This window comes from Pinus tabuliformis, chromosome Q, assembly GCF_031772625.1.
Source record: "Pinus tabuliformis cultivar Carrire ecotype Pingquan chromosome Q, CPIR1, whole genome shotgun sequence".
In the NCBI taxonomy this organism is placed as follows: Eukaryota; Viridiplantae; Streptophyta; class Pinopsida; order Pinales; family Pinaceae; genus Pinus; species Pinus tabuliformis.
In genome coordinates, this window is record NC_142296.1 from 280,680,152 (window position 1) to 280,692,890 (window position 12,739).

Here is a 12,739-nt window from a genome sequence, read left to right on the forward strand (position 1 = left end):
TTAAAAAGTTAAAAAAAATTAGAAAAATCGCTGTTTTTTGTGGGGACTGGCTAGATTTAATGACTCGGCCGAGTAGATGTGGAAACGGCCGGGTTGACCAAGTCATGATTGACTCGGCCGAGTCATGCAATAACTCGGCCGAGTCAGTCATGACTCGGCCTCCCGAACTGGTTTTTCTGCCGAGTCATAAAATTCTTCAATGACTCGGATCAACTCGGCCGCTTCGGATTCGATTCGGCCGAATTTTAAAACTATGCTTCAAATGGCTAAACCTTGCATTCATCTCCTTTCCACAAAGCCTACGTGTCAGGTTTGGCAATTTGACCCTTTTTGAGGGTTTCCATATTGCCAAACAGGTCCAAAGCATTTAGGATGTGGGTAGGGTGGTTGTCGAACTTAGTACAAAAAAATAAAACAAATGAACACAAAAGATTGCTTTTAAAAAAAATCAGATGTAGAAATTTGTTCAATCTTTCATGGAAAATTGGCAACAAGAGGCAAACATTACACACATCACAAACCCTTGCATAAATACTGTAAAAACTAATTACATGATAAAAATTTAACACATAACTGGGAATGTAAAAGCAACAAATGGAAGTTGTTCTGCGATTTGCCAAAGATCCATTTATGATGGTGAAAACTGTTGGTTTCCATTCGTGAAGTTATAAGAATCCTGTGCTCAAAATCCCGAACAATGCCAGAGCAAAATGCCAAAACAATTGGATTTTTAGGTCATATAGACAATTTCAGATTGCCCATGGATAAAATGGGGTGCTTTATCACAATAAATTCTTATGTTTTACCATCTTTTGATAAATTGGTAATGAAATTTTGTTTATGGTGAATGTATTGCAAAATATCACAATAAATCTGATATTTTGGTGATAAAGGAAATGCTGATCATTGTTGATTTGCTAGTACAATAGATACAAGTACTTTATTTCTGAACTATGATAATTACTTCCAATGATGTAGATGTTATCTAGCACAACAAGATGATCATTAAGCAATTACTAATTATACTTCAGAAATTCAACCACATAGACAGTAGCACAATAGAGGTCACAATGCACAAAGAGACATCAAGATTTTACCCCGGGAAAACCCATTAGGGTGAAAAAACCCAGCCACCTTTTCCTTAGAGAATTGATGTAGCAAGAGATACATGGAAGTCAGACTAACCAACAAGATGACAATCACAAGATGCCTCAAGATGCCAAGTCAAAACTTCACCAAAACAATCCAAGATGCCACTCCACAAACTTGCACTAGGTCTGCACTAGGGCCGTATTTCGGCCTCTCTTTACCTCAAAAATTTCAGACCTGTGACTAGAAGTTCAGACTTGCAATTCCACATGTGCAAGGGCAACAGAAAGTTCACACGTGCAAGGAGACTCTTCCTAAAGCTCGACTTCTTATCCTTCAACTTGACCTTCCTTTCCTTCCTCCTCCTTCGCTATATCAGATCAAAAATATGCTTGATGAGATGCTATGCAAATTCCATGGAGTGGAGACAAGTGGTCTCTATAATATATATACATGCTGGAGGGGGTTGAATAGTTGTCTCTTGGGTAGGGTCGACTTCATCACTGGGAGGTCGACTTGTGCATCCTGTGGTGTCTAGAATACAAATTCAAATTTTTATTTTCCCGCTCTTGATAAGGTCATGAAGAACATGCCTTGTAAAATTTTCTTTTGAATACAAAAATAATAAATATTTTCTTTTCTTGCAAGCATGAAGAACATGATTCAAATAATTTTTCTTTTACAAATAATTTATATTTCATCATTACAAGTACAAATGAAACGTTATGAAGACCGACCATAGCTACAAAATTCAACACTCCCTCTTAGCTAGGGAGGTATTCATAATGACTATCTAGATGTTCTTTGTATACATGATCTCTCTAAGGAAAGGTACAACTCATCGATAGCATCATCATCTAGGTCAACACTCTTGACCTATATCAACATCATTATCATCAATAGGTATCACAACCCAAGTTAGCACTCCTAACCAATGGTACTCACTCAACTAGTCACCATGATCTGGTGGGTGCCTCACCTCATGGTACTCTGACTAGTTTAGGTTTGCCATCACCCATGGCCAAACCCCGGGGACACCCATGTCCTAACTCTAGGCCATGATGCTAAAAAGACAGCCACTCCATTGAGTGTCCGGGTCTCAAGGACCATTCTCTCTAGAATGTTCGTCCCTCATGCTATCTCACCAATAGTCCGAGAAATGCTCCCGTTGTCCACTCAACAATCTGAGCCATGCTCTTGTTGTCACCAACAGTTTGAGCCATTCCCTTGTTTATGTCACATTAATACTCCCTCTCACTAATAGAGGGGTTCTCCACAAGTCCAAGTTTGTCCCTGAAGTATACAAACTTCACCCGAGACAGAGACTTTGTAAGAATATTAGTTTAAATCTCATTAGTGGGAATATAGTGGAGCCTCACTGCTCCCTCTTGTACCATATCATGAACGTAGTGGTACTGGATCTCAATATGCTTCGACTTATCATGAAATACTAGACTGTCAATCAGCTTCACACAACTTTGATTGTCACAGAACAACACTGTCAATGCCAACATCTGATCAAACAATCTAGAGAGTAGCTTGTGAAGCCATACTCCCTCACAACATGCCAAACAAGCTGCAATATAGTTTTTTCTGCAGTAGTGAGTGCGATAGATGTCTACTTGCTGCTCATCCAAGATATCATAGCAGAGCCCAAACTGAAATACACACCAAATGTACTCTTCCTATCATCCACAGTCCTTGCTTAGTCAGATGTATATCCCTGCAACTATATCTCACCGCTCGAGGCATATCTCAAATAATAGTCAACAATACCATGTAAATATCTCAATATATGCTTTGTTGCAATCCAATGCTCATGTCTCGGTTCCATCTGGAATTGGCTCAAGGTGTTCACTACAAAGCAAATATTTGGTCTGGTATTAACCAAATACATCAACAATCCAATCAACTTTCGGTAAATGGATGGATCTACCAGATCAAATTTAGAATCCAATGCTCATTATATGCTTTGTTGCAATCATTATGTCTTGGTTTCATTTGGAACTGGCTTAAGGTGTTCACTACAAAGCAAATATCTGGTCTGGTATTAACCAAATACATCAACGATCCAATCAACTTTTGGTACATGGATGGATCTACCAAATCAGATTCAAAATCTCTTAGTTTTCTCAGATTCATCACCATAGGAGTTGCCATAGACTTGCATTCCATCATTCCAAACTTCTGAAGGATCTTGATGACATACTTTCCTTGCCCAAGAAGGATTTCACCAGGTTTCTGCCAGACTTCCAATCCCAAATAGTAATGCATCAAGCCAAGATCCTTCATGTCAAATTCAGAGGCCAACTCCCTCTTACACTGAATAATAAGATGCTCTACACTTGTCAGGAACAAATCATCAACATATAGTAGTAGCATCATAGGCTCACCCTTCACAACCTTGATATAAAGGTTTGGATCAGCAACACTCTTAGAGAAGCCAAGTCTCATCAGATATCCATCAATTCTAGAATACCAAGCTCTCGGTGCTTGCTTGAGTCCATACAAGGCCTTCTTCAATTTGCACACATGAGATTCTCTCTCATGAACCTCAAAACCTTGAGGTTGCTCTATGTACACCTCTTCCTCAATCACATCATTGAGGAAAGTGGTCTTCACATCCATCTGATGTAGCTTCCATCCCATAAATGAAGCAAGAGAAACAAGAGATCTAATTGTGGTGTACCTAGCAATTGGTGCAAAGGTCTCATCATAATCTTCTCCTTCTTTCTGGGAGAACCCTCTAGCCACAAATCTTGCCTTGTATTTATCAATGCTCCCATCTATTGCATGCTTGATCTTATATATCCACTTTGAGGTTACCACAAATTTTCCTTCAGGTCTTGGAACAATCTCCCAGACATCATTCTTCATAATAGATTGGTATTCTTCCATCATTGCATCCTTCCAAACTTGTTGGGTGGTTGCTTCCTCGAAGTTGGAAGGTTCAGAGTCAATCAACTTGGTCATTAATTGTATAGAAATCTTCGGCAAAATCACATAACCAATATTTCGTCGACGCGTTTCGAACCAACCAGTGTGGTTCATCGTCAGGACAAGATTCCCTATTAGGTTTCTTAGATTCCCTGAAGGTGCCCTTTGGAGCCGCATGTCCTTCTGCATCCTACAAAGTAGATTTGAGCCAAGTTGGTCTTTTTCTAGTTTCTGGAACAACCACATGATCTAATGGTTCACAAGGTCCCTCTGGCACTTCTTCATGATCTTCAGGATGACTTGAGGATGTGAGAGGACTTGTAACCTCTTCTTTGGGAGCCACATGCTCCTTTTCTTCATCATCAGTGTCCATGTGTTCTTCTTTGGATTTCCAATAAGCGACATCTTCATCAAAAGTCATGTCCCTACTTACTTCAACCTGTCATTGTCTTGGAATATAGATCCTATAAAGGCTTTTCATGATTCACTATACCCAACGAATATTCCCTTCTTTCCGGATGGATCTAGCTTATTTCTCTTATCCTTGGGTACATGTATGAACACTGGACAACCAAAGATTCTCAGATGTCTAACCTGTGGTTTCTTACCGGTGAATGCTTCTTCAGGTGTCTTGTCTTCTAGAAGTTGATGGGGACTTCTATTTAGAATGTAGACGACTGTCCTGGTTGCTTGTCCCCACAAGAACATTGGTACGTCTTGATCATGTGTCATTACCTTCATAGGTTCTTAAATAGCTCTGTTCTCTCTTAGCGACTCCACTCTGTTGAGAATTATAATGAACTATCATATCCCTCTTAATCCCAACTTCCTTACAGAAGGCAATGAGTTCCTTGGAGATGTATTCTCCTCCATTATCTGATCTTAGATTTTTGATATTCCTTCTTGTTAGGTTCTCCACTTCAGCTTTGAATTCTTGGATCATTTTGAAAACTTCAGTTGTTGACTTCATAAGATAGATCTATGTCTTGCGAGAGAAGTCATCGATAAAGGATACATAGTAGAGAATGCCTCCAAGCGATTTCGTTGGCATAGGACCACACACATCAAAGTGCAGTAGATTCAAAATCTCTTTCGACCTATGTTCACTACTTGGAAAGGGTTTCTTGACATTCTTTCCGAGAGCACATCCCTTGCACACACCGTTATGATCTATTTGCAAATATGGTACACATGAAACAATTTGCTTCAAACTAGCAAGGCTTTATAATGAAGGTGTGCATATCTTCTATGCCACAACTCACATGGATTAATATCATTATGCACTAAAGCTTGGGAAGGTTTCCCTAGGAGTTTATACAACCTTTCCTCAGGAGTCCCAATAACTCTGGGAAAGTTTATACCAGAGCCCTTGGCCCACACAAGGAATTCCTTTGACTGGATAGCTATTATTGTCTCCAAGCTCCACCTTTTGAGTCAATCTCTTCTCCATCAAACATGTAAGATGATCACGATCCCCTGTCATATGTCTTGAAGCTCCATTGTCAATGAACCATATGTTGTTGTCATCTTCAAGTGCAGAATAGTAGAAGTGGTATTTATCTCCTTCAACTTTGGGTCTCTTGGAATTTTCATCAAATTTTGCTGTTGTAGCATGTTGGTTTCCTCTTTTCTTCGTATCAGGAATTTTTCTGGACATTGGTCTTTGTGGTTACCAAATTTATTGCAACGAAAACATTGAATCTTTGACATGTCTCTCTTACATTGAGGATTAGGTCTTCTATCAAAATCCCTCTTCTTTTGAAATCTGAACTTCTTTCTTCCTCCAGCTTTCTTGGAGCGAGCTGCATATGCTTGAGAATCTTCTTCTTCTTGAGATCTTTGATTTCTTCCTCTAGACATGAGTCTTGACTCTTCTTGAGAACAAGCTGCCCATAATTCTTCCAAACTTTTCGTCTACTTACACCTGCTGCAAACAAATCCAATGATAGCAGTAGTCCATTGAGTGTTGAGGTCACAAGTTCTTGTCAGATACAATTTCATCAATAGCTTGTAGTTGATATCTCAATTGAGAGATTCTCACAAAATATGAAGCCACCATATCATTCTTTGTCATTCTAATATCACGAAGCTCATTTCTCAAATTCTAATATTGTTGATGGTATACAAATCATTTAGGGCATCATACATCTTTGAAGTGTCAAGCTTTGAGATATTTGGAATTAGATGTAGGTTTGGTCACTTTGCCTTGCACAATATCCAAAAGATCTTTTATTGCAAGAATTAGGTCAATTCTTGTCTTCCAAGCTCTAAAATTAGTAGCCCCTTCTAACTTGTTTTCTGATTTCATAGTAGAAGCCATGGATGCAACTTGATTGTAGATCTAGGGTTTCTTCAAAGTGATCTCAAGGTAGGTCTTTTTCAAGAGTGATCTTTGTGCTCTTCCCTTCACCAAAGCTCTGATACCATGTTGATTTCCAAGTACAATAGATACAAGTACTTTATTTCTGAACTATGATTATTATGTCCAATTATGTAGATGTTATTTAGCGCAGCAAGATGATCATTAAGTAATTATGCTTCAGAAATTCAACCACATAGACAGTAGCAAATAGAGATCACAATGCACAAAGAGACAACAAGATTTTACCTTAGGAAAACCCACTAGGGGGAAAAACCCAGCCAACCTTTTCCTTAGAGAATCAATGTAACAAGAGATACATCAAAGTCAAACTAACCAGCAAGATGACAACCACAAGATGCCTCAAGATGGCAAGTTAAACTTCAGCAAATCAATCCAAAATGTCACTCCACAAATTTGCACTAGGTCTGCACTAAGGCCGAATTTCAACCTCTCCTTACGTCAGAAATTTCGGACCTGTGACCAGAAGTTCGAACTTGCTATTCCACACGTGTGAGGGCAGTAGAAAGTTCACATGTGCAAGGAGACTCTTCTTAAAGCTCAGCTTCTTCTTATCCTTCAACTCTACCTTCCTTTCCTTCGTCCTCCTTCGCTATATCAGATCAGAGATATGCTTGATGAGATGCTATGCAAATGCCGTGGAGTGGATACAAGTGGTCTCTATATACATGCTGGAGGGGGTCGAATAGGTGTCTCTTGGGCAGGGCTGACTTCATCACTGGTAGGCCCTGGCCGACTTGGGCATCTTGTGGTGTCTAGAATACAAATTCAAATTTTCATTTTCTCACTCTTGATAAGGTCATGAAGAACATGCCTTCTAAAATTTTCTTTTGAATATAAAAACAATAAATATTTTCTTTTCTTGCAAACATGAAGGACATGCTTCAAATAATTTTTTTTGTACAAAGATAATTTATATTTCATCATCATAAGTACAAATGAAACATTATAAAGACCTACCATAGCGACAAAATTCAATTACACCCACAGTAATGAGGTGCTCTCTAGTCGAGTCTGGTATGGGGGAGATGTGGTTACATAATGTTATATTATGTGAAAACACAAAAGAAATGTTTAAATAAAAAATAAATATGTATATGTACATAGGCATGTGACAACATGTAAAAAATTAAGCCAGTTTAGATCCTTCTTAAACCTGGATCTGTCGAGCACTGAGGTGGATAAAATTTCTTAAGGTATAAGTTCTTTTTAATCATTTAATATGAAGGAATTAATATATGACATAGAGCGGTATGGGTTTAAGATGAATCTAAGCTGGTAGATGGTTAGATAGAAAGAAATGTTCAAAACCATAATATTAATTTTAAATCAGATTCTGTAAAGAAGCAGAGCTAGAGCCAAAATTCTTACATAACCTGAAAATGGCTATTCATGCATGAACCTTTGTGAAATTTATATTGTTGTGAATGGTATTATTTTTGAAGTTGTAAAATAACTGTCGAAATGATGACCAAGTAGTTAGACAATAGAACTAGCATAATACTTGACTATTGCCACATCAAATGCTTTCTGGATAGCAAAAAACAAAAATGGTTCGATAGATGTTTTCAAACGTGGGACTATTGATTCACAGCCATATACATGATAAAAATTCTTGCACAAAGGGAGCTTCAGTTGATCGGTGGTTGTACCGAACACATAAATCAAATGACATATTCAGTTATCTGGTTGTTCAAAGTTCAAACTGCCATGAATGTTGGTTTATTTACTGTTTCTATGCACTCTACACTTCCTTTTTCTGGCAGGGTGGAGTGTCATGATTTATTATAGACGTATTTCGATGGATCTGCATATTTTGCAGATACAGATGCATGAAGGATCTGGGAAGGATCTTGATTTGCTATGCATGTGGGCATATCAAGGGAGGAGGGTGATAGAATCCAGTAACATTGTTAATTGATGATCAACATCCCCTTGAATGATCTTTGGTTGATATTTGGAGAAATTTGAATACTGAATGGCCTGCTGCTACATGCTATTTTCAAGAAAAAATGGATAGGTAGGTGAGTTGACAAATCCCTTATGAAGGTTCAAAATTCGAAGGTAACTTGGAACATATAAAATCAGAAATTCCTGAAAGTTCTCTTGCGTAAGCTTCATAAACATATTCTGAATGTGATTGAATTGAATGGCATTTGGAAAGAAGCCAAAACACATTCTGGCAGTACAGGTGGTCAACCATCAGTTTCAAAAAGTTTACTATGGTGTCCTCTTCTCTAGCTGCTCTGAGGACAAACTTCAGAGTGTGTCAGTTGTAAAATGCTTATAATATGCAGTTAACTCTGTTTATGTGTAATTTGATTTTGAATTGTAGCTCATTCAGAATAGTTCGTGTTCTGGCTTTGTTTGTCTGCTTTTTAAGTGAATTGAAAACTATAGACTAATTTTTTAAATAATTTGAAGTCACTATAACATAAGTGAATTACCGAATGACATTTTTTCTTCAGACTGGAATGTAAGCTTCCTTGCTTGTACATACGGATATTCACTGTAATCAGTAGTGTTTCTATTAATATTAATCATCAATGCATGCCTTCTATGTAAGAAATCAGATGATAATGAGAAAGATGATAAGATGTTTTGCTGATTCACAAGCTGTCATGCTTGGAGTGTAGCTATCTCACTGCATTTTTGTTTTCAGATGTGTGTGACAAAGTCTTGGATGTTTTATGCAACCATAAACGGAGGGATCAACTTGACTTGAATGGTGCCTTGTCAACGGATGCCATAATAACCACTAAAGAGAGTGAGAAGAGCACTGACGAACTTGATCTTAGGATAGCCAGTGTGTTGCAAAGCACAGGTTATCGCTATCAGGCAGGGCCATGGAATGAGAGTGGAACACACAATTTGGAAGAAGGAAGGCGCAATGTTGCAATAGTTACAACTGCAAGTTTACCTTGGATGACTGGAACAGCTATTAATCCTCTTTTTCGTGCGGCATATTTGGCCAGAAGTGCGAAGCAGAATGTTACATTGCTTGTACCTTGGCTCTGCAAAGAAGATCAAGAACTGGTTTACCCCAACAAATTGACTTTCGATTCCCCAGGGGAGCAGGAAACTTATATTCGCAATTGGCTGGAATCGAGAATTGGCTTCAAATCCAATTTCAAGTTGTCTTTTTATCCTGGCAAGGTATTGTATATTCCTTTTCTTATCTTGAAGGCTGTTCTTTTACCCAGGCTTTATTTCAAATTTGTCGTAGTTCCTTTTTGCGTGTTGCCAAAATTGGTGAAATTTGGTTGACTGAATTTTCGATCATAAAATAAGCTGTCAAAATTTGGTTCAGTTTTCTAAAGAACGACGGAGTATAATAGCTGTCGGTGACACTTCACAATTTATTCCGGACAAGGAAGCTGATATTGCAGTGTTGGAGGAACCAGAGCACTTGAACTGGTATTATCATGGGAAGCGATGGACAGATAAGTTTAGCCATGTAATTGGTGTGGTACACACCAATTACTTAGAGTATATCAAAAGGGAGAAGAATGGAGCTTTACAGGCCTTCTTTGTGAAACACGTCAACACCTGGGTTACCCGCATATATTGTCATAAGGTGAAGACCTCAAATTCCCAACTGTCAGCATAGCTTAATCTATCTTTGGAGATATGTTTTGTGATATAATCGAAAGGTTTCAAAAGAAAATTATTTTTCTTCTCTTTCTTCTATCAGACGTTTTAAAGACTATTGGATAATGTTATTGTTCCCATTATGCAGGTTTTACGCCTGTCAGCTGCTACGCAAGACCTTCCAAAATCCATGGTTTGCAATGTACATGGCGTTTGTCCCAAATTCTTAGAAATTGGCAAAAGGGTGGCTATGGATAGGGAGCTTGGACAGCAGTCATTTTCCAAAGGGGCATACTTTTTGGGGAAAATGGTGTGGGGAAAAGGCTATAGAGAGCTAGTAGATCTTCTTGCAAAGCACAAAGATGAACTGGATGGATTCAACTTGGATGTCTTTGGAACCGGAGAAGATTCTGCAGAGGTTCAGTTTACAGCTCAGAAGTTAAAATTGAATATGAATTTTCATCAAGGCAGAGATCATGCAGACGATGCACTGCATAGGTAACCTTCACAATGGTGATATTATTTCATTTGTACAATAAATAAACGATAACCTTTTGTTTTTGTAGCTACTTTTGACTGACATCTAATTCATGTAATATTTTTGCATCAGCAGTTACAAGGTGTTCATCAATCCCAGCGTAAGTGACGTACTTTGCACGGCAACAGCAGAAGCTCTGGCAATGGGAAAAATCGTAGTTTGTGCAGATCACCCATCCAATGAATTTTTTGGGTCATTTCCCAACTGCTTGATGTATAAAACTTCAGAAGAGTTTGTTAAGAAGGTGAAAGAGGCATTAGCTGCCGAACCTGTACCTCTCTCTGCTGAACAACAATATCGTCTATCCTGGGAAGCTGCTACGGAGAGATTTATTAACTATGCCGATATGTATAAAGTCTCAAACTCTAGAGCAAAAGTTTCAAGGCCTAGAGGAATGTATGGTAATATTTCCCAGTCAGTTCCCATGCCAAAACTTAGCGATATGGTTGATAATTGTCTTGCACTTGCTCATTATTGTTTAACTGGGAATGAGGCCGCAAGACTATCTACTGGAGCAATACCAGGGACACGACACTGGGATGAAAAGCATTGCAGGGATCTAAATCTTTTGCCCCCTTCTGTGCAGAACCCTGTTTATGGTTGGTAGGAATGTGGGTTGTATCAATTTGGATTATTTCTATAGTTATATTCTGTACCTGCATAAGCATTTTATTAATTTTATTGACAGATTGAATTCTACTAAATATCGATGGCCAGTTAACGAAAAAGTCAAGTTTTGACTGGGGTGTTGTATGATTCTCCCTTTCTTAATTTTTAGTTTTTAACAAATGGTGAATGCTGGGATTAGTAAAAACATTTATTGCACTTGTAGACAGCGTTGGATGGAGCCATTTTAAAATTTGAAACGGAATCAACATACGATTAATCAATTTTTGTTTTTTTACTAGTTAAAGTTTGATATGACATTGTAGGTCTGAAGACTCGAAACTTCCAACTGCCTGATTGGTGGTTTTCTAAATCTACCGTCTAACTTGATTTCCTTGACTGGAAACCACTACGAATAAGCATGAACGTATTGGTTAAGTACTAATGTTTTGGAAAATTTTGTGCACATCACATGGAAATATTTGGTGTTATAATTTTGTATCATGGTGAAACATTTGACCTTTATGGCATTGTTTGTTGTGTAATTTGATCCCATTTAGGAATTTTAAGTATTTTAAGCGATGAACATATTGGTCGAAGTTCTAGAGCTTCGTAAATTTTTGTTTACATCACATGCAAATACATGCAAATATTTAGTGTTATAATTTTGTATCATGGTGAAACGTTTGACCCTTGGGGCATAGTTTATTCTGTTTAAGTTTGACTTTATTTAAGATTTTTCGGTGATTTCAGTTAATGGGCAGTTAGGTGAGGTTTCAAATTCTCCAGGAGGTGTTGTTGCTCTACCTCAGCCTATACACCTAGGCAAGTATTGTTGCTCCACTTTAGTCCATAAACCTAAAAGAACATTGTGATTAGCTTACCTAACAATTATTGTTTTTCATATGTCTAACAGCTGTTGCCTTTTCATAGTTGAACTATGCCCATTTCCCCCTCATCCTAGCTCAATTACTATGCCCTATAAACCATCCTTTGTATATGTTTCCATTCATCTACCCCTTCCACTTTCCCACCCTATTCAAATTACGAAAGTAGAACTTTTGAATGCTGGTTGACCATAGCCATCCAAATTTGGAGGATTGGGCTAAATTGTTTAAGTGTGCAGGTTGCACATTGTTTTTCAATGTTAAAAGTTTCAAAAACTTTGTAACTTACATTCATGAAAATAACTTCTATGGTTTAATTTACAGCTATAATGGAAAAATGGTGATTTTACCGAACATGGTAATACGTTGTTAAAAGTTTCAAAAACTTTCTAACTTATTTATGTTCATGAAAATATCTTCTATACAAAGTGGTGTAAGTTATAGCTATAATGGAAAAATGGTGATTTGATCGAACATGGGAATACGTAGAGTATACTATAACAATCTGTTGATTAAAACAATCCATTTAACAATCATTCTAGAGGAAATAATTGCTTAATAATGAATAAAACATGACTTAATTAAGATATATAAGCTTAGCCCCTCAAAATCTATTTCAAAGACAACTTTTATAATCAAATTATTGGTCTAAAATGACTCAATGTGAAGCTATGTGGCTATTTAAAAGCTGCCCAACTATATGACATAAGA

The 12,739-nt window shown here is 37.7% G+C and overlaps 1 protein-coding gene across 5 annotated transcripts in view; it reads left to right on the forward strand.

Annotated features, from left to right (window-relative positions):
- Positions 1 to 11,239, forward strand: part of LOC149219323 (digalactosyldiacylglycerol synthase 1, chloroplastic-like) — a 133,495-nt gene extending 122,256 nt beyond the window's left edge. For 4 of the 5 annotated variants that reach the window (XM_089384344.1, XM_089384347.1, XM_089384346.1 and 1 more), the window contains 4 exons: positions 9,069 to 9,562; positions 9,717 to 9,983; positions 10,146 to 10,495; positions 10,608 to 11,239. In XM_089384344.1, coding sequence (XP_089240470.1) covers positions 9,069 to 9,562; positions 9,717 to 9,983; positions 10,146 to 10,495; positions 10,608 to 11,142 — 1,646 coding nt within the window. In that variant the 3' untranslated portion in view covers positions 11,143 to 11,239. The remainder of the gene's footprint in view (positions 1 to 9,068; positions 9,563 to 9,716; positions 9,984 to 10,145; positions 10,496 to 10,607) is intronic. The other variant, XM_089384345.1, reaches the window with a different exon arrangement.
- The last annotated feature ends 1,500 nt before the right edge of the window (positions 11,240 to 12,739 follow it).